The sequence below is a fragment of the Panthera pardus genome, unplaced genomic scaffold, assembly GCF_024362965.1.
Source record: "Panthera pardus isolate Hobbes unplaced genomic scaffold, ASM2436296v1 HiC_scaffold_8, whole genome shotgun sequence".
Taxonomy (NCBI): Eukaryota; Metazoa; Chordata; class Mammalia; order Carnivora; family Felidae; genus Panthera; species Panthera pardus.
In genome coordinates this window covers 113,516,424-113,539,916 of record NW_026527013.1, presented here as the reverse complement: position 1 = coordinate 113,539,916, position 23,493 = coordinate 113,516,424, and the positions used below count along the sequence as shown (strand labels likewise).

Here is a 23,493-nt window from a genome sequence, read left to right as displayed (position 1 = left end):
TTACAAGGTTAAGAACTGTGGGTTTTTAATACAAATACTCCATTATTTCTCCCCCATTAAACCTCCGATATGACTAGAGATAAAACAAAATTCTAGAACCCTAAGAGAATCCTGAAGTACCTCCAAACTGAAAACATTTGTCCAATAAAGCAAATACTAAATGTAAAGCAATTTCCCTGCCTCAGCAGAAAATGAGAGGAGTCAGAAATTAACTACTGCCTATCAGCAGTCTCTGCTCGCAGATAACACTACTTCCGCCTGCTGGGCACCAGGAAATGTTTTAGAAGAGACTGTGCAGATATGAAAAACAGAAGTAAAACGTGTGCCTATTTGTTCTCCCCTCCTACATGTAGGCTCTTTCGATATAAGAATATCCATATGGAGGCCCTCCAGGTCACACCTTTAGTAATTATGCCAGGGGCACCCGAGTGGCTCAGCTGGTTATGCGTCCAACTCTTATTTCAGCTCAGATCATGATCTCACAGTTTTGTGAGTTCATGGCCCTAATCGTGCTGAGCTGGCAGTGCTGAGCCTGCTGGGGATTCTGTCTCCTCCCCACTCAAGCTGTTTCTGTTTCTGTCAAAATAAATACACTTCATGATAATAATAGTCATAATAAATTATACCGAATGTACCAGTTACTGTGATTGTCCTGCGCATGGCAGCCATGTTGCCTGCCACACCACCCAGCGACCCCCGACGCGGTGGCCTCGGGCAGTAGTGGTGACCTGCTCCAAGGGCAACTATCCCGCAAGCAGCTATCTCCTTTGACAGGAATGTCCTACCTCAAACTAATGCCTTGAACTCATCACATTCTCTCCTCCTCCGGAAAAGAATTGGGGCACAGCAGATTGAAGTCACCGTGGCAAAATTAGGAGTGAACAAAAACTATCAGCAAGGGGAGGAAACCAATAAATAGGGAGACAGAAGAAAAAGAAGTGGACTGGAACAGGATCACATCACCGGCAAGCAGGACAGTAAAGGTCCTTCAGCTCTCCTCGCTCAGTCCATGCTCCCCACCCAAATCCAAATGAACTTTCACCACCAGTTTCCACAAGGCTTAGCTATCTGAGGAGCCTGACCTTGGATCTCCACTAGCCTCCTGCCTTGTCTTCTGCCCCACGTGGATCCTCCTGCGTGCCGGCGTCAGACAGCTTTCCTTGCAAGCAAAACGATGTAATTAAAATGCACACTGTCACATAAGATGTGTTTAAATAATGCTTGCGAGGTGCCACGTACTGTATTTTAAGGGCCTTACAATGCTGTTGTCACATCTTTCAGATAAGAAAACTGAGTCGTGGAGAGGGAGTCATTTCCCCAAATTCTCACAGCTAGTGGCAGGGCTGCTGTTGGACACTGGGCAGTCTGGCACCAGGGCCGGGGCTTCCCGGTGCAGGCCCTAAACAGCCAAAGGGTCATTTAAAATTATTTTGTCACTTGCTTACTCTGTGTGGGTTTCATCAAATGTCAGTTACTAGACCTGTTATATAGATATTTCTTTAAAAGAAGATACCTCCTCAAAGTCAGTAAACACCATCAAGATGGCAGAAAACCATACACCAACGTCTATGCCTTCTTAAGGTGTCCCTCAAAATTTATTTTCTTTACGGGCGTCTGGGTGGCTCAGTGGGTAAGCGTCCAACTTTGGCTCAGGTCATGATCTCACAGTGGGTGAGCTCGAGCCCCTCATCGGGCTCTGTGCTCACAGCTCAGAGCCTGGAGCCTGGTTCAGATTCTGTGTCTCCCTCTCTCTCTGCTCCTCCCTCACTCATGCTCTGTCTCTGTCTCAAAAATAAACAAAACATTTAAAAAACTATTTTTGTTTTCTTTAAACAACAACTGTTGGTGAGGATGTGGAAAAAAAAAAAAAAGCAATGCTGATGCACCGTTGGTGGGAATGCAAACTGGTGCAGCCACTGTGGAAAACAGTATGGAGGTTCCTCACAAAATTAAAAATAGAATTACCATATGATCCAGTAATTGCACTACTGGGTATTTACCCAAATACAAAACACTAATTTGAAAAGATATATACACCGCTATGTTACTGTAGCATTATTTACAAAAGCAAAATATGGAAGCAACCCAAGTGTCTATCAATAAATGAATGGGTAGAAAAGACGTGGTATATGTACAACAGAATATGAGCCATAAAAAAATAATAAAATCTTGCCACTTGTAATAGCATAGATGGATCTAGAGGGCATAATGCTAAGTGAGAGAAATCACTCAGAAGAAGACAACCTATGATATCATGTATGTGAAATTTAACGAAGAAAAAAAAGACAAGAGAAGAAGACTCAAAAACAGAGAACTGGTGGTTAGCAGAGGGGATGTGGGATGGATGATGGATGAAACAGGTGAGGGGTGTTAAGAGAACACATAGGATGAACATTAAGTAATGTACAGGATTGGGGTTTTTAATTGTTTTCTTTGTTTGTTTGAGAGAGAAAGGGTGTGAGCAAGCCTGAGTGGGAGAGGGGCAGACAGAGAGGGAGAATCTCAAGCAGGCTCCTGCCCAGTGCAGAGCCCGATTCAGGGCTCACTCTCACAACCAGGAGATCATGACCTGAGCGAAATCAAAAACTGGATGCTTAACCAATGGAGCTGAAGTAATGTAATGTACAGAAATGTTGAATCACTGTATTGTACACCTGAAACTAATTTAACACTGTATGTTAATTACACTGGAATTAAAGCAAAATAATGGGGGGGAAAAACCTGTTCTTTAAAAACAGCTTTCCTGTTAACATTTTCTGAATATTTACATAAACCACATTCACTGGGGGAAAAACAGCGACAACAACAACAAAAAATTGTACAAAGTAAAAAGTAGATTTAACTGTATCTTAGAGGTCAGTTTAGAGACATTAGGCTGTTTTTCCTCTGGTAATATCAATTATAACACTATAGAAACTGCTAAACATTTTTAAACCTGCTTGATTAGCGGCTACCTAGCAAAATGCAAATAAACGTTCTCCTTGCAACCACTATTTTGTTGACTTTGGATTTTGTATTAACATTCAGAAGCAAACACTGACTGAGATTGAACAAAGAAGCGCAATCCTCCGACAGCAGGGAAATGCATTGATTTCCCAACATGCTCTTTCAAACACTTACTGTACTGACCACAAGTGAAATACCAGAAGCTTCCTGACCGCATCTCATCTTGTCTACCTGATATGTTTAGTGAGACGTGACTCCAAGTGTAACAGAGAAAAGACACAGAGGCTATGGGGAGGCTGGAGAGCCAGGAAATAGTAAGAAGAAAAGTCTTAACCCTTTAGGCAGGTGCACATGACCAAGTAGCTAAAAATTACCCTCTGGGATGAGAACTGTGGTCACTGGCACCTCTTGCTTCCTTGTCATGATGGCACTGAGAGCTATTCTGTAAAGAGTAGAAAAAACACTTCCCTTCCTATCAACCTCAAACGATTAAACATGGACTCCCACTACATGTTTCGTCTCCTAAATATCCCATTTGAGATCTGTAAGATCCGCTGTAATTTTCTTCTAATTCCCACTTTCACTACGTAACATGGCTTTTCCTAAGGCTGCTGCCACCATTCAAGTACTAGCTATTTATGTTTTTTTTTCCTGGCTTTTCCTCTTTCCACAATTTTTTTCATCTCTTGCCACCTGAACCATTGCACACGTCACACTTTCATCGCCTCCACTTTCACCGTCTGAGGACTCCTCTAGACACTTTCACTCGCACACTTCAGTCTACCTTCACGCAGACACACTACATTTCAGAGAAACATCCCTTCGCGTTTGGCTTTGTTTTGTTTTTTATTGAGTGTCGACACTTGGAGGCTTTGAACTACAGTTTCACATTAGAGGAGAATGTGTTTGGGCCCAGTGCCCTTCCTGGTCACGTCTTTGCCAAGGGCAGGCATGAATCACGGTCTTGGGAAAAGCATCTGCAAATATTTATTCCCTGGGACCCAACAGCCAACGGTCACAGTTTATCATCCTGCACCGGTGGCAGAGATCGTTTTTTCCTCAATACGCAATCCTGTAAGTTTTGTCCTCTGCCACTTTTCTCCCTGCAGTCACCCTCAGCAGGGTGTCATTCCGTTACTCTGACGACCAGTCTACCCAACCCCAAGCAGTTATGAAGTGTTCGCTTCATAAGACACTGAAGGAAGGGATCTAAATATAACAAAAAACCTAAGATGATGTCCCACCCCTGCAGAGCTACCAGGCAGGAGCTCACGTTATACGTTTCCACAGACAAGGTACAAATATGGGGAAAGTTAAAGAAAAAAATACATGACAAAAAGACAAAGTTGTTTAGAAAAAGAGAAGTGGCACACACTAGAAGAGAATCCGTATCAACCGTTGTGCTAAGAGAAGAAGAGAGACTTGAATTAGAAGAGGTAGCAGGGGCGCCTGGGTGACTCAGGTGGTTAAGCATCTAACTTTGGCTCGGGTCCTGATCTTACGGTTTGCGAGTCCAAGCCCTGCATGAGGCTCTCTGTCGGGCCAGAGCCCGCTTCAGATCCTCTGTGCCTCTCTCTCTCTCTGCCCTTTCCCCAGTCACACTCTCTTTCTCTCTCAAAAATAAACAAACACTATTTTTAAAACGTTTATGTATTTACTTTTGACAGAAAGGGAACACATGCACAAGTCAGGGGGAGAGAGAGGGGGAGGCACAGGATGCCAAGCAGGCTCCAGACTCCGAGAGGCCAGCGCAGAGCCCGACGTGGGGCTAGAACTCCCAAACTGTGAGATCATGACCTGAGTTGAAGTCACACCAACTGAGCCACCCAGATGCCCCATTTTAGGTTTTTTTTCTGCGTTTATTTATTTATTTTTGAGAGAAAGCAGGAAGGAGCAGGGAAGGGGCAGACCAAGAGGGAGAGAGAGAATATCAAACAGGTTCTGTGCTCTCAGCACAGAGCCAGACATGGGGCTTGAACTCACTAACTGTGAGATCATGACCTGAGCCAAAGTCGGACACTTAACTGACTGAGCCACCCAGGCACCCCAACATTAAAAAAAAGGCTTTAACAACAACAACAACAACAGGTAGGAGTCTCTGTAAAGAGAACCATCTACATTCTTTCCTCTAGTTATTTATAAAAGCATGAAAAACAAAGTAGCTCCAGTAACAGAGAGAATGATACATTACTGGGTAATTACAAAACATTACATTACATTACAAAAACAGTATTGAATTCTGCTATAAAAGAAAATATTTATGACTGATTGCTAAGTGAAAAAGTTTGCCGAGGGCCAGCCTATGATGTCACTTTTGTCAAAGAGATACATGTATGCATTTCTACCCAAATAAAAAGTAGTGGTGGTATGAAATAGTAATTTCTGAGAGATGGGATCACAGGCAGCTTAATTCTACAATAACAGGCTATATATTTTGGGCAACAGCATCTCCATTTCATCTCCCAGCTCTTACAAAATGCACAACTACTTGATCCTTGTCAATTCTCCATGTTAAAATGCTTTCCCAGGCCAAGACAATTCCACCTTCACCACCAACTGACTGATCATGTGAATCTGAAGGTCAAAATCGGACAGTATCTTACATGAAGTCTGTGTCCATTCTCTTGTTTTGCACTGCCATTTTCAATGAATTGTGCCCAAGATTCCCTGGGCATATTTCTCCTGAAACAGAAGGCTCAGTTCCTCTTGTGGGATGCCATCTGAATTTACATGTCACTTACGGTTCTTTTCTTTGACAAGCAAGTTTCATATATGTCCCTCTTCCTCATCTCATAAGCTGTCCTTTTGGGAGGTCTGCGACGATGCATTTCTTTTATGTAACTCAGAATACATACATAGCACACTGCATTTCGTCAGTTCTCTGTCCAACATTTTTTTGCATTTTAACATCTGAAAGTGGACTATGGTACATAATCGATGGAACCATAATTTTTTGGCACCACTTTCCTTTCTGTATACACAAAATAATGGTGTGTTTGAAAACCTATGATGTCTTATATCTCATGAAACATAGTACCCAAAATCCTATTTGTTTCAGAAGTGAAGTGGCCAGGTAAACCCAACACATGTAAACAATGGTCAAGAAAAAAATCTTAGATTAAGAGGTATTTCCCACTTCTCATGGAGGCTTAATTTTCAATCAGGATTTCATTGGCCATGCCAACCTCACTCTAAAGGTAACAAGAGCTACAACACTTCATCTGAAAAAAGATCAATGCCCCAAAGTCCTGACAATGACCTTGTCCAGAGTGCACATCATTCATCAGAGCAGTACGTAAAATTTAATTCAGGGAGGTGAATGCAAACAGCATGTGACTGGTTAATAGTTTACCTGGATCCGAAAGGAATGTATTCACTAGGAAAATATTTTTTAATGATAGCTTCTTCAGAACTAACCTTGAACGCAGCTTCTAAACCATTGCAGTTAAAGAAACCTTCACAAAGAATTGTCCCAAGCCTTCGGTCAAATTCCAAAGTTTTGGACTTAAACACAACATAATCACTTTCAAATTCCTGTAAAATTCAAAGGCAAATAGTTTATGAGAAAGTATCCAACAGTGAAAATAGCAATCACTGAAGCATGACCTGCCTCCCTCCCTCTCCCTCCCTGTGACACCCTTCCCCCTCCCCTTCTCTCCCCTCCTCCTTCTCCCCATCTCTCTGAATGTTTCATAGCAGGATTCCAGGGAAGAACAAGAAAGAACTTATCTAACTGTTCAAAACGGGAGCCTTATGGGAACACTGAGCATTTAGCACTGCCAGCCTGCGTTTCCACTGGCCTTTTCACCGGCACAGACCTCGACATCAGCATTTGGACCCACGGTCTGTTGTCCTCCCCCAATCCATTTTTTTTTTTTTAATCAGTGATAAAGCAAAGCTTTTCCGAAAATAGAAAAGAACCCATCTTCATTGTAATTTCAGTATACCTATAAGTTTAAAAGAGGATGGTTTCTCATGGAGCAGAAAACCTACCCAGAAACACTATTTCTTCAGGCGAGAACAAAAATCACAGGTCTGTAAGAAAGCATCATTAGTGATACGGATGAAACACAATGCTCTTCCATTTTCCCTGTGTGTTAATATGCAGTTAACAACCCCCAGTTTCCTCCTAATAATAACCACCCACTCCCGTGATTAGAAAGAATGAAATCGTGAAAGAATAACTATCATCTGCATGGCACAGCAATTCACAGTCTTCACCGAAGAAGTTCCAGAAATTCACTAACACTTTGGGCTTTCCAGTCATGCTGCCCCTAGACCGTGTGTACCACCCATTTAACATCACGGGGTCCTCTGTTACCTCTATAAACAAAGCCTCATCTATTAATAACAGCAGTAATACTGATGGCTAACATTCAGTTTTCTGTTCTGAATGCTTTCCAATATTAACTCAACTTGCACAAACACCACATGATGTAGGTGATATTGTTTCCGCCTTATACGGGACAAAACAAACTCAGGGAAGTTAAATAACCTGCCCATAGTCACAGCAGAACCAGAGCATAAATCCTGGCAACCTGACTCCAGAGCCCACATTCCAATCACAACGTTTGTAGGTTTCTACGAAGGAACACCCCCTGTGCTGACCCTTTAACACACCCTGACAACAGAGTGCAATGGCAACGTTCTAGGGCTCTGTGTGTCATATATCACAATGTTATATTTAGCATCTAGAGGAAGTCTCTAGGTCTGAACAAGAGATAGTCTCTTCATTCAAGATCAATGACTTTTAAAAGTAAACACAACTTCCCAACAAGTCCCAACAAGCCTAACTTATCCCTCTTCTCAGTACAACAACAAGAAGCTTACAATTTCAGATGCTCAAGTGTTAAACAGTTAGTAGTTAATAGCTCAAGGAGGGGAAAATGCGAATCTCGATCCCAACTATCTCTCTCTCTCTCCTAAACTGTTTTACTCATTCAACCCAAATTCAGAAGGTCAATGGCACCTCTCCCCATGAAAGTCTCACAGATAATTCAAAGTCATCTTGCACAAATCTGAATTCATCATTTTCTCTAAAAAGCAGCTCTTTTTAGACACCCGAACAGAAATTTCAGCCACCTCCTTTGCCCCCTTCTCTCTTGGTCAAGTGCTATCAATCTCTTCTCTTAACCACCTTGTGAGTACGCTGACTATGCTCCCTCTCTCCAGGCATCACTCTGGTCCAGATCACCACTACCATTCAGCTGGATTTCTGCTAAACACTTTCTTTGCCTCTGTTATTGTCTCTATGAATAATTCCTCAAAGTGCCGTCTAAATAAGCTTCCTAAAAAAAGAAATATTATGATGTCACTATTCATAATCCTCCAATTCATAATCCTTATTTTTTAAGATAAAGTCTCAAAAGTCTTACCACACTCTATAAAACCTTATGTGATCTGGAACCCCTTTCACACTAGGAACCAGCCCTACCTGCCTGGTCATACCCATCCTCTCTCTCTGAAGGATTCAATTTTCCACTAATCCCTTCCTTTTTACCCACTCTTCACCTGCCTAATGTGTATTTATTTTTCAGTTCTATTTATCTTTCAGGTACTTTCTCAGTTTCCTCTCACTTCCTTTGGCAAAGGGGCCCTTCACAAACATTCTCCTAGCGCTCTGTATTTTTCAAATCCTAGCACTGAGCCCACTGGATTATTGCCTACCTGTATTCTCCCCTGGAGTCAAAACTCTGGGAATATAATGAACAGGTTTAATAGTCAGAGTCACAGTCCCCATACTTAATGGGGTTCTTGGCACACACGTGTTTCTCAATAAATACTTATTAAAGCATTAACAATATGCTGGAATTACTCAAGGATCATTATAAACTTTTTTTTTCCACCTTGGCAACTGCAAAATTGCCCTTATTAGTGACATGAGAAATTACTGAAGTTTTAGCTAGAGAAATGCCCTGATTTGACTTAACTCCTAAAAGGCACTCGTGCTACTGAGTGAAAAATAGACCCTAATGGAGCCAAGACAGGGGCTAAGCAGTTTCGGGGCAAAGGCAGTAATTCAGGTCAGAGATGAGATGTGGGTATAATCTCAGGGTATGTCGGGCAGAACCTGCTGTTTATCATGGGTAAAAGAGCAAGACCGTGAATGACTCCAAAGCTGTGCATCACATGTGCCATCTAATGAGATGGAGACAAGGAAGAGTAGGTTGGAGTACAGGTAAAGGAGAGGTTCCGCTTTGCAAGTTTATATTGAGATGTCTATCAAATATTTCAGCTCAGATGTTGAGTGGGCAGTTGAACATATGCTACGTGTTTGGGATTTAGAAAGACCCTTAACCATTACGTATAATGTGCGACAGGCTTTTGGAACATGTTCTTTATGCAAATTCAAGAGGTTACTCTGTTTCTATTCTGAGAGTTTTCATCAGAAAAGGACACGGAATTTGGTAAAATGATTTTCATGCATCATTTAACATAATCATTCTTGTCTTCTTTAAAACTGTTAATATGTGGATTTTCAAATATTAAACCAGCTTTGCATCCCTAAAATAAACCTCACTTGCACATGGTATAGGTCCTTCTTCTGTGTTGCCAAATTCTGCTTACTAATACTTTGCTAAGGATTTTTAGCTCTAGATTTATGAGGGAAAATAGTTTGTACTTTTCCTTTTTTTTTTATTATCTGCTCTGGTCTGGTAATCAGGATAATAACTACTAGCTTCATAAAACAAATTAGGAAGTGTTCCCTCCTCTCGTATTTCTGTAAGAAACTGTGTAAAACTAATATTAATTCCTAAATATTTGGAAATAACTGAAGAAATCTCCAGTTAAACAGTCCGGGCCTGGATATTTCCTTTGGGGAAGTTTTTTTTTTTTTTTTAAGTTTATTTATGTATTTTCAGACAGAGACAGAGGGAGAGAGGAGCAGACAGTGAGGGAGAGAATCTCAAGCAGGCTCTGCATTACCAGCGCAGAGTCTGATATGGGGCTCAAACTCACGAAACTCTAAGATCATGAGCTGAGCCCAAACCAAGAGTTGGACGCTTAAGCAACTGAGCCACCCAGGAACCCCCCTTTTGGGAGGTTTTTAAATCACAAATCCAATTTTCTTAGTAGTTATATTATTCAAATTTTCTATTCACCACAGGGGAAAAAATGTCAACCACATGTGGTGATGGATGTTAACTAAACCTACTGTGATCATCGTTTCTCAATCTATGCTCATGTCAAACTCATGTTGCACAACTAAAACTAATTAATCAATGTTATACGTCAAATGTATCTCACTTTAAAATTTGTTTCTGGGGCGCCTGGGTGGCCCAGGTGCTTAAGCATCCAACTTCAGCTCAGGTCATGATCTTGTGGTTCTTGAGTTAGAATCCCACATCAGGCTCCCTGCTGTCAGTACAGAGCCCATTTCTCATCCTCTGCCCTCCCTTCTCTGCCCTTCTCCCACTCGCACACTCGCTCTCAAAAATAAACATTAAAAAAAAATTTTAATGGCACAAAAACAGACACTCAGATCGACAGAACAGAATAGAGAGCCCAGAAATGGACCCACAAACATATGGCCAACTCATCTTTGACAAAGCAGGAAAGAATATCCAATTGAATAAAGACAGTCTCCTCAGCAAGTGGTGCTGGGAAAACTGGACAGCGACATGCAGAAGAATGAACCTGGACCACTTTCTTACACCATACACAAAAATAAACTCAAAATGCATGAAAGTCCTAAATGTAAGACAGGAAACCATCAAAACCCTCGAGAAGAAAGCAGGCAAAAACCTCTCTGATCATGGCTGCAGCAACTTTTTACTCAACAGGTCTCTGGGGGCAAGGGAAACAAAAGAAAAAATGAACTACTGGGACCTCATCAAAATAAGAAGCTTCTGCAAAGTGAAGGAAACAATCAGCAAAATGAAAAGGCAACCGGTTGAATGGGAGAAGATATTTGCAAATGACATATCAAATAAAGGCTTAGTATCCAAAATCTAGAAAGAACTTATCAAATTCAGCACCCAAAAAACAAAGAATCCAGTGAAGAAATGGGCAAAAGACAGGAATAGACACTTCTCCAAAGAAGACGTCCAGATGGCCGACACATAAAAAATGCTCAACATCACTCATCAGGGAAATACAAATCAAAACCACGATGAGATACCACCTTACACCTGTCAGAATGGCTCACATTAACAACTCAGGCAACGAAAGATGTTGGCGAGGATGTGGAGAAAGAGGATCTTTTTTGCATTGCTGGTGGGAATGCAAGCTGGTGCAGCCACTCTGGAGAACACTATGGAGGTTCTTCAAAAAATTAAAAATAGAACTACCCTACGACCCAGCAATTGCACTAGGTATTTATTCAAGGGATACAGGTGTGCTGTTTCAAAAGGACACATGCACCCCAATGTTTATAGCAGCACTATCAACAATAGCCAAAGTATGGAAAGAGCCCATCGATGTCCATCGATGGATGAATGGATAAAGAAGATGTGGTATATATATATACAATGGAGTATTACTCGGCAATCAAAAAGAATGAAATCTTGCCATTTGCAACTATGTGGATGGAACTGGAGGGTATTATGCTGAGTGAAATTAGTCAGAGAAAAACAAATGTCATATGACTTCACTCATATGAGGACTTTAAGACACAGAACAGATGAACATAAGGGAAGGGAAGCAAACATAATATAAAAACAGGGAGGGGAAAAAACATAAGAAACTTAAATATGGAGAAAAGAGGGTGACTAGAGGGTTGTGGGAGGGTGGATGGGCTAACTGGGCAAGGGGCATTAAGGAATCTATTCCTGAAATCATTGTTGCACTATATGCTAACTCATTTGGATGTAAATTTAAAAAATAAAATAAAAATTTTAATTTATCTATTTCTCATTGGATGAGCTGTGATAGTTCTGATATTTGAGGAATCAGTCCATTTCTTCCGGGTGTCAAATTGATGTGTGCAGAGGTTGTTTTTTGTTGCAATATTCCCTATTATTCTTTTGATGTCTGCAGAGAATGTAGTGGTAGCCCATTTTATCCCTGATACTGGTAATTTGCTTTTTCACTTTGTCTTTTCAAAGAATTAACTCTTAGTTTCATTGATTTTTCTCTATTTTTTAAATTTCATAGATCTGTTCTCTTTACTGTTTCCTTCTTTCTAGTTGCTTTGTATCTACTTTGCTCTTTTTTCTAGGTTTTTTGTTTGTTTTTTTCCTCTAGGCTCTTAAAGTGAAAACCTTGACTACTGTTTTGAGACTTTTTTAATCTATACATTCTGAGTGCTATTACTGTCTCTCTCAGAACTGCTTTGGCTGTTCCCACAAATTTTGATAGGTTCCATTTTCAGTTTCATTAAGTCCTCTATATTTTATTTCCCTTGACACTGTTCTTTGATTCATGGAATATTTAAAGATGTGCTTCTCAGTTTCCAATGTTGAAATTTTCCTGTAAGGGGCGCCTGGGTGGCTCAGTCGGTTAAGAGTCCGACTCTTGGTTTCGGCTCAGGTCATGATCTCACAGTGTGTGAGTTTGAGCCCCGCATCAGGCTCCATGCTGACAACACAGAGCCTGCTTGGGATTCTCTCTCTCTCCTTCTCTCTGCCCCTCCCCCGCTCACTCTCTCTGTCTCTCTCTCAAAAATAAATACAACTTAAAAAAATTAAAAAAAAAAAGAAAATTTCCTGTTATGTTTACATTATTGATTTCTTTTTGATGCCATTGTCAACAAAGAACATATTCTGTACAATTTCAATCTCGTACATTTGTTAAGGTTGTCTTATGGCCTAGATATGGCATATCCTGGTATATGTTTCTTGAGCACTTAAAAAGAAAGTGAATTCTGCTTTTGTTGCGTGGAGTGTCTTATAAACATAGATTAGATCTTCCTGGTTGATGTTAGTGAGTTCTTCCACATCCTCGCTCATTTCTGATTCACTTGTTCTTTCAATTTCTCAGAAGGGGCCAATGAGGTCTTCAACTTGGAATGTGAATTTGTCTCTTTCTTTTCGGTTCTATCAGTTTTCAACCATATATTTTGCTGCTGGCTTTTTTGGCGCATACACATTTAGGATTGCTATGTCTTCTTGGTGGACTGACCCTTTTATCAAGGGTCTACAAATCTACAATATAATTTTAATCTACAAATTTGATTATATTTGAAGCAAATTTCTGAAATAAAGCATACAGTAGGGTCATATTTTTTAGTACACTCTGGCAAGCTCTTTGTATTTGTGTATTTAGATCATTTACATTTAAGGTAATTATTGCTACATTAAGGCTTAACTGTCAATTTTTTTTTGTTTCTTTTCAGTTGTTTTCCTCCATTTCTTACTGTCTTCAGCTCTAATTATTTGAATTTTCTTAGAATTAGATTTGATGTAAATATAGTGTTTCAAATGTAACTCTCTGTATTGTTCTAGATTTTATATCTAGATACATTTATAAATTATTACATTATATGTCCATCAGTTATCACTGTCTAATGTCATCGTCTTTCACCAGTTAAAGTATGAAATCTTACCCTCCAGGGGCGCCTGGGTAGCTCAGTAGGTTAAGTGTCTGACCTCGATTCAGGTCATGATCTCACAGTTTGTGAGTTCGAGATCTGTGTCAGGCTCTGTGCTGACAGCTCAGAGCATGGAGCCCGCTTCACATCCTGCATGTCTCCCTTGCTCTCTGCCTCTCACCCACTCCTGCTCTTTCTCCAAAATAAATATTAAAAAAAATTTTTTTTTAAATCTTACCTCCCACAACCAATGAGTCAAGGAAGAAATCACAAAGGACATCAAGGCTACCTTGAGATGAGTTCTAAGACGATGGCAGAGTAAGAGTAACCTGAGCTCACTTCCTCCCATGACACACATTTAATGTAAGTCCTTCGGAAAATGATCTAAAGATTAGCAGAAGAGATCATCCACAGCTAAAGACAAAGAAGAAGACACATTGAGAAGGGAAGAGGGAGCAGAGATGCAGTTGAGCACCAAACCCCCAGGAGAGGGACCCCCAAGTGGGAGGGATGTCACAGGTGTGAAGGTCCTCCCTGAGGAATGTTATCAAGCCACACATTAAGCACCCCAGGCCATGGGGATCTGTACCTAAAGACCTGCTCCTACAACACTTGGCTTTGAGAAGGGCTGCACTCCAGGAGAGGCAGAGGATTACAGGAAACTGAGACTGTTCTTAAAGGACCAGCACACTGTACCACTATGCCCAAGGCCTAGCACAGAGCAGCAGTTGGTCAAGCCACCTGGGTTATAAGTGAAGGAAATCTACTGACTTAATTTTAAGATGTGTGCTGAAGGGGAAGGGATCTACAAGAGCCTTCTCAGAGAAAGAAAGTGCTGGTGGGTGCCATTTTTCTTGCCCTCCTTCAATCTAGCTGGCTGGATGCTTGCCAGAGCTCGTTCTGACACTCTCCATCTGTACTGCTAGCACTCACTGTTGACCCCAGAATTCCCCTGCAGACCCACCCTGCCAAGTGGCTCCTGTCCCCGACACACCTGGCAGTCCTGGCCGGGACTGGCACCGCACGCCCCCTCCAAACAGGCTCCTGGGGGTGGAGGGGGCATGCCCACACAAGCTTACCCTGATCTCTCAGCCAGCTATGCCAGGAGCTAATCCTACCCACCAGCCAGCCTGTAGCAGCTATAGCCAGGCCTCTCAGCTGGGCATACCAGGGGCCAGCCCTTCCCACCAGTACACTCCCAGTAGTCACAGCCAGACGCTGCAGACAGATGGGCTGGGGGGCAGCAGCACTCACCAGCACAACTACAGCAGATGCAGCCCAGGCACAACAGGAGGGTGTATACCGCCCACACAGGGGACACCACCGGACAACCTGGTACTGGGCACTAGGGGGCACTGTACTACTGGGCTCACAGAATGCCTTCTAAATAACACCACAACCTTCAAGACCAGGAAACACAGCTGACCTACATAATACATAGAAATAAACAGAGTGAGAAAAAATGAGGTGACAGAGGCATATGTTCCAAACAAAAGAACAAGATAAAATCTCAAAAAACTAAGTGAAATGGAGATAAGCAATCTATCTGATAAAGAGTTCAAAGTAATGATGCTCACTAAACTTGAGAAGAGTGGATGAAATCAGTGAGAACTACAACAAAGAAAGAAAATACAACCTATCAGAACTAAAGAATACAATAAAGGAAAAATACAATAAAGGGATCAAGGGCAGATTAGAGGATGCAGAAGAATGAATCAATCATCTGGGAGACAGTGTACTGAAATGGACTCAAGCTGAAGAGCAAAAAGAAAAATGAGCATATAGTAAGGTACTTCTAAGACAACATCAAGCATAACAATATTCACCTTATAGGTGTTTCAGAAGAAAGAAAGAAAGAAAGAAAGAAAGAAAGAAAGAAAGAAAGAAAGAAAGAAAGAAAGAAAGAAGCAGAACACTTATCTGAAGAAGTAATAGCTGAAAATTCCCTTAAACTGGGGAAGGAAATGGACATCCAGGAAACAGAGAGAGCCCCAAGCAAGATGAATCCAAGGAGGTCTACATCAAGACACAAAAATTAAAATGTTAAAAATTAAAGAAAAAGTAATCTTAAAACAGGAAAAACAATTACATCTGTACAAAGGAAACCCTAAAACACTATCAGCTAATTTTTCAACAGAAACTTTGTAAGACAGAAGGAAATGGCATGATATATTCAAAGTGCTAAAAGGAAAAAACCTACAACCAAGAATATTCAACCTAGCATGCAAAGTTATTCAGCATTGAAGGAGAGATCAAGTTTCCCAGATAGAAGAAGTTCATCACCACTAAACCAGCCTCATAAAAAATGCTAACAGAACTTCTTTAATCAGAAAAGGCAAGGCCATAAATAGAAGAAAACTATGAAAAGAAAAATTTTCACCACTAAAAGCAACAGGAGTGTACTACATCAATCACTTACAAGGCTAGTAATGAAGATTAAAACAAAAGTCAATTCCTGGATAGAGCTGGATTGTATTACACTAAGCAAAGTCAGTCAGAGAAAGACAAATACCGTGATTTCACTCATATGTGGAATTTAGGAAACAAAACAGATGAACGCATGGGAAGGGAAAGAAAGAGAGGAAAGAGAGAGAGAGAGAGAGAGAGACAGAGAGAGAGAAGGAAACCATAGACACCCTTAACAATAGAGAATAAGCTGAGTGTTGATGGAGGGAGGTCTGTGGGGGATGGGCTAGATGGGTGATGAGTACTAAGGACAGCACTTGTTATGCTGAGTGTTATATGTAAGTGATCAATCACTAAATTTTACTCCTGAAACTGTATTACATTATATGTTAACTAGCTAGATTTTAAATAAAAATTTGGAGCATAAAACAAAAAAACAAGGTAATTCTATCTACAATAATTGGTTAAGGGATACACAAAATAAGATGAAAAATTTGACATCATATACATGAAACATGCAGTAGGAAATAAAAATGCAATGTTTTTAGAATGTGTTCAAACTTAACTATCACGTGTGCTACATACATAGGGTATTAAATATGAATCTCATGGTAAACACAAACCAAAAATCAATGATATACAAAAAATTTACAGAAAGGAATCCAAGAAAACATTAAAGAAAGTCATCATCACGAGGGAGAAGAGCAAGACAATACAAAAGAAATACAAAAACAACCAAAAAAAAAAAAAAAAACCCAATTAAAATGCCACTAAATACATACCTATCAATAATTACTCTAAATGTAAAAGGTCTAAATGCTCCCATCAAATAACATACAGTGAATGAATGGAAAACAAAATATGACTCAACTATATGCTGCTTACAAGAGACACACTTCAAGGGCGCCTGGGTGGCTCAGTTGGTTAAGCATCCAACTTCGGCTCAGGTGATGATCTCGCAGTTTGTGAGTTCCAGCCCCGCGTCGGGCTCTGTACTGACAGCTCAGAGCCTGGAGTCTGTTTCAGATTCTGTGTCTCCTTCTATCTCTGCCCCTTTCCCACTTGTGCTCTATCTCTATCAAAAATAAACGTTAAAAAAAAAAAAAAGACACACTTCAAACCTAAAGATACATACAAACTACAAGTGAAGGGATGGAAAAAATATTCCATTCAAATGGAAGTTAAAAAAAAAAAAAAGCTGAGGGTAGCAATACTTATGGTAGACAAAGGAGGGTTTAGAACAGTGACTGCAGGAGCAAGGGGGTGGCTCAGCCAGTTAAGCATCTGACTCTTGCTTCTGGTTCAAGTCATGATCTCACAGTTTGTGAGCTCAAGCCCGAAGTTGGGCTCATGCCAACAGCATGGAGCCTGCCTGGGATTCTCTCTCTCCTCTCTCTGCCTCTCCCCCTGCTCACATGCACTCTCTCTCTCTCTCTCTCTCTCTCTCTCTCTCTCTCGCAAAAGAAACTTAAAAAAAAAAATTGACTGCAAAAAGAGACAAAGAGCATTACATAATGATAAAGGGATCAATCCAATCTGAGGCTATAAGAATTTTAAATATCTATGCACCTAAATATATGTTTAATAAGGGGTGCCTGGTTGCCTCAGTTCATTAAATGTTAGACTTCAGCTCAGGTCATGATCTTGCAGTTCATGGGTTTGAGCCCTGCGGGTCAGGCTCTGTGCTGACAGCTCAGAGCCTGGAGCCTGCTTTGGATTCTGTGTCTCCCTCTCTCTGTGTCCCACCCCTGCCCATGCTCACGCTCTCTCAAAAATGTGTGTATATCAAAAAAAATTAAAAATACATATATTGACATGTAAAGCAAATATTGACATAAAGGGAGAAATTGACATTAACACATTAATAGTAGGAGACTTTAACATTCTGCTTACATCAGTGGATAGGTCATCTGGACGAAATCAGTAAAGAAAGAGTGGCTTTTAACAACACAGTAGGCCAGATGGGCCTAAAAGATATATACAGAACACTCCATCCAAATACAGCTGAATACACATTCTTTTCAAGTACACACACAATATTCTCCAGGATGGGTCATTTTAAGACACACAGCAAGTCTTGATAAATATAAGAAGACTGAAATCCTATCAAGCATCTTACTGACCACAACAGGATGAAACTAAAAATTACAAGAAAAACTGTAAAATACAAACACATGGAGACAAAACATGGTACTAAACTACCAGTTGGTCAATAAAGAAATCAAGGAGGACATCAAAAAATATCTGGAGACAAAAACAATAACAAAAAAAGGTGGACACACAATGCTTCAAGATCTTTGAGACAAAGTTAAAGCAGTTCTAAGAGGGAAATAGATAGTGATACAGGCTTTCCTCAAGAAATAAGAAAAATCTCAAAAAATCTAACCTTATACCTAAAGGAACTAAAAAAACCCAACAAAGCCTAAAGTTAGAAGGAAATAATAAAGATCAGAGAGGAAATAAAGACTAAAAAAAAAAGAGAGAGAGAGAGAGAGAGAGAGATCAAATCAATGAATCTAAGAGCTGGTTCTTTAAAACAATAAAACGAGAAACCTTTAGCCAGTCTCAACAAGGGAAAAAGAGAACTCAAAATCAGAAATAAAAGAGGAAAACAGGGGCACCTGGGTGGTTCAGTCAGTTAAGCGTCCGACTTTGATTCAGGTCATGATCTCACTGGTCATGTGTTCAAGCCCTGCCTGGGGCTCTGTGCTGACAGCTCAGAGCCTGGAGCCTGTTTCAGGTTCTGTGTCTCCCTCTCCCTCTGCCTTTCCCCTGCTCATGCTTGCACACTCTCTCTCTCTTTCTCCCTCTCTCTCAAAAATAAACATTAAAAAAATTAGAAAAAAAAATTTTTAAAGAGGAAAACAGTAACACAAACAACAACAACACAACAAACTCCACAGAAATAGAAAGGATTAGAAGAGACTACTATGAAAAATAATACCCCAGCAAAGCAGACAACCTGGAAGAAATGGAAAAATTTCTAGGAACATGCAATCTTCTGACGCTCAATCAGGAAGAAATATAAAATATGAACAGACCAATTACCAGTGAGAAAAATGCATCAGTAACCAAAAAACTCTCAAACAAAAGTCCAGGACCAGATGACTTCACAGGTGAATTCTACCAAACACTTAAAGAGAGTTAATACCTATCCTTTTCTAACTATTCCAAAAAAAAAATCTGAGAGGAAGAAGTACTTTCCAATTTATCTTATGATGTCAGCATACTGATACCAAAACCAGACAAAGGCACTACAAAGAAAGAAAATTACCAATCAATATCCTTGATGAACATAGATGCAAAAATTCTTGACAAAATATTAGCAAATCAATTTCAACAATATATAGAAAAGATCATTCATCATGACCAAAAATACATTAACAAAATGAAAGATAAAAATCACATTATCATCTCAACAGATGCAGAAAAAGCATCTAGCATAACTCAACATCCATTCATGATGAAAACTCAACAAAGTAGAGTTAGAGGGAACACACCTCATGATAATAAAGGTCGTCTATGACAAACCTGCAGCTAACATCATTCTCAAAGGCAAAAAGATGAAAGCTTTTCTTCTAAGATCAGGAATCAGACAATTATGTCCACTCTTGCCACTTTTACACAACATAGTACTGGAAGTTCTTGTGAAAGCAATTAGATGGGAAAAATAAATCAAAGGCATCCAAATCGGAAAGAAGTAAAACTATCACTCTTCACAGATGACATGGTACCATATATAGAAAACCCTAAAGATGCCACTAAAACAAAACCTATTACAATGAATGTAATCAGTGAAGCTTCAGGATACAAATTAATACAAAGAATCCTGTTGCACTTCTATACACTAAACAAACCATCAATAGGAAAAATTAAGAAAACAATTCCACTTACAAGTGGGTAAGAATAAAATATCTAGGAATAAATTTAACCAAAGACATCAAAGACCAGTACTCTGCAAACTATACAACAAAGAAAATCCTAAAACTAGACGGCTTTACTGGTGAACACTAGACAACATTTAAAGAAGAATTAACCCCAATCCTTCTTAAACTCTTCCAAAAGACTGTAGAGGAGGGAATACCCCTAACCCATTCTATGAGGCAAACACTACCCTGACACCACAGCCACATAAAAATACTACAAGAAGGGCAAAGTGTAGACTGGTACCCCTCCTCAGTCATGATGCAAACACTCTCAACAGAAACTAGAAAACAATCCACCAGCTTATTAAAAGGATTATACACTATAACCAACTAAATTTCTTCTTGGAATGCAAGGATGGCACGAGACAATCACTGTAGTTCACCAAAGCAATAAAATCAAAGGAAAAAAAAACCCTACACAATCATCTCAACTGATGCATAAAAAACATGACAAAATTCAATTCCCTTTTAGGATAAAAACACTAAATAAAGAATGGAAGGAAACTTCCTCAACTTGATAAAGGTCATCTATCAAAACTGCCAAGATAACAGCATATTCAATGCTCAAAGACTAAAATCTTATCCCCTAAGATCAAAAACAGGATAGGATGACCAATTTCACTCCTATTCAACATAGCATTAGAAACACTAGCCAGAACAATTATGTAAGAAAACAAATTTAAAGTATTCAAATTGGGAAGAAGTAAAATTATCTCATAACACATACAAGGATTTTTTATGTAGAAAACCCTAAAGATTTTATGCCCCTCCTCCAAAAAAAAAAAGCTATTAGCAGTAATATATTCAAAGTCACAGGATACAAAATCAATATGCACAAGTCAGTTGCAGTTCCATACCGATGGTGATGAACAATAAAGGTGGACCCTGACAAATATACAAAAATTAACTCAAAGTGGATCAAAGACCTAAATATAAGAGTTCAAGTATAAAACTCTTAGAAGAAAATACTGGAGAAAATCTTCATGACATTCATTTAGCAATCATCTCTTGGATAGGACATCAAAGGCACAAACAACAAAAGAAAAAAATGAATAAATCTGACTTCATCAAAATTCAAAAACTTTTTTGCATCAAAAAACATTATCAAAAAAGTGTAAAGACAGAATGGGAGAAACTACTTGCAAGTCTTATATCTGATGAGGGATTAATGTCAAAAATGTAGAAAATAACCTCCAAGTGAACTGAAAAAATGGGCACTAGACTAGAATAGGTATTTCTTCACAGATAAAAAAATGGCCAATAGGCACATAAAAATCATGACCAACACACTAGTTATTAGAGAAATGCAAATTAAACCACAATAAGATGTCACTTCACAGCCATTAGGATGGCTATGAAAAGAAAGAAAGAAAGAAAGAAAGAAAGAAAGAAAGAAAGAAAGAAAGAAAGAAAGAAGAGAACAAGTGTTTGTGAGGACATGGTGGCACCGGAATTCTTCTGCATCACTGGTGGGAGGGCAAAACTGTTCAACCACTATGCAGAACAGCTCAGAAATTCCTCAGAAAATTAAATATAAAAAAACAGGGGCACCTGGGTGCCTCAGTTGGTTAAGCGTCCAACTTCGGCTGAGGTCATGATCTCACAGCTCATGGGTTCAAGCCCCATGTCGGGCTCTGTGCTGACAGCTCAGAGCCTGGAGCCTGCTTCAGGTTCCATGTCTCCCTCTCTCTCTGCCTCTCCCCTGCTTGCACTGTGTCTCTCTCTCTCTCTCAAAAGCATTAATTTTTTAATGTTCTCTCTCAAACATTAATATTTTTTTAAAATAATGATAAATAAATAAATTACCACCACACGACAAAGCATTTCAAATCATAGTTATACCCCAAAGAATTGAAAGGACTCAGATACTTGTATACCATTGTTTACAGCACCATTATTCACAAGAGCCACAAGTTAGAAACAACCCAAGCATCTATCAACAAGTGAATAAATTTCAGCATTTACATATATTATTTAGCCTTAAAAAATCAAATTGTGACACATAAGACATTTTATCATTCCACCAACATTTATTGAGATACCTAAATTTATTGAGATACCTAAAATAAATTCATACAGAGAAAAAGCAGATGAGAGGTTACCAGAAACTGAGAGGAAGGGACAGAAGAGAGTTATCACTTAATAGGTGCAGAGTTTTTGTTTGAGATTTAAAAAAGTTCTGCAGGGTGTCTGGGTGGCTCAGTCAGTTAAGCATCCTTTCTTGATCTCAGCTCAGGTCCTCATATCACGGTTCCTGAGATAGAGCCCCATGGGATGCTCTTTCGCTGCCCCTCTCCCACTCTTGTGCACACTGTCTCTCAAAACAAACTTAAAAAAAAAAGTTCTGCAAGTGGATAGCAGTGATGATTGTACAACACTGTCAATATACTCAATGCCATTTAATTGTACAGTTAAAAATGGACACAAAAGGGACACCTGGATGGCTCAGTTGGTTGATAGTCTGACTTCAGCTCAGTTCATCATCCCCTGGTTTGAGGGTTCAAGCCCCGCGTAGGGCTCGATACTGTCAGCACACAGCCTGCTTTGGATTCTCTATCTGCCTCTCTCTCTGCCCCACCCTGCACCAGTGCTCTCTAAAACATTTTTTTTTGTAATGGACACAAAAATTGTAACGTAGAACACATTTTACCACAATTTTTAATTTTTTTTTAATGTTTATTTTTGAGAAAGAGAATGAGCAGGGGAGAGGCAGGGAGAGAGAGAGAGAGAGAGAGAGAGAGAGAGAGAGAGAGAGAGAGAGAGAGAGAGAGAATCCAAAGCAGGCTCCAGGCTCTGAGCTTTCAATACAGAGACTGACGTGGGGCTCGAACACACGAGCCACAAGATCATGGCCGGAGCCTCAGTCAGACACTTAACCAAGTGAGCCACCTGGCGCCCCTACCACAATTTCTAAATAGGCAAAAAAAGAAAAAACCTTACCTCCATTTTGATCCCTTTATACTCATCCGTTTAAAACATGATGGTCTTAAATATTTCCAGTACATATAGTTAAAAACACAGTGTTGTACTTTTTGCTTTCACTGTCAAAAATAATTTAGAAAACTCAAGGAGAGGAGGAAAGCCCATTGTATTTACACATATTTTTCCTTACCATATTCTTCCTGGGGTCCCAAGTTTCCCTCTTTCAACATTTCCTCTCTGTAACAAGAACTTCCTTTAGCTATTCTTTTAGAGTCAGTCTACTGGTACCAAATTCTCTTAGTTGTTGTTCATCAGAGATTTTGATCTCCCCTTCATTCCTGAAGGTTATTTTTCACTGGGTAGGGAATTCTGAATTAACAGTTTTTTTCTTCCAGTGCTTGAAAATGTTTGACCATTTCCTTCTGGCCTCCATGATTTCTGATTAGAAATCCTCTTTCATTCACATCATTTTTCCCCATACCAAGTTGTTTCATGCTGCTTTAGTGAATTTTTATCTTCAGTTTTCAAAAGTTTAATTACATGTCTTGGCATAGAATTCTCTGAGTTTACCCTTGGATTTATCTTTCTGCTTTGAGTTATTTCCTCTTGAATCTGTAGGTTTATATCTCTTGCCAAATTAAGGAAGTTTTCAGCCATTATTTCTTTAACACCTTAAGCCTCATGGTCTTTCTCTTCTTTTTCTCCAAATCCAATGACACAAATGCTAGATCTGCTCCCTAAGGCTCTGTTCGTTTTATTGCTATGTTGTCTCTATGGCTCTATCTTCTAGTTGGTGAATGCTTCACCCCTCTATTCTGCCAT

General features: G+C 39.7%; 1 protein-coding gene across 1 annotated transcript in view; it reads right to left on the bottom strand.

Moving 5' to 3' along the window:
- Positions 1–23,493, bottom strand: part of DNAH11 (dynein axonemal heavy chain 11) — a 358,971-nt gene that overhangs the window by 296,738 nt on the left and 38,740 nt on the right. The window contains exon 9 of the mRNA XM_053898599.1: positions 6,364–6,480. Within this exon, the coding sequence (XP_053754574.1) occupies positions 6,364–6,480 (117 nt within the window). The remainder of the gene's footprint in view (positions 1–6,363; positions 6,481–23,493) is intronic.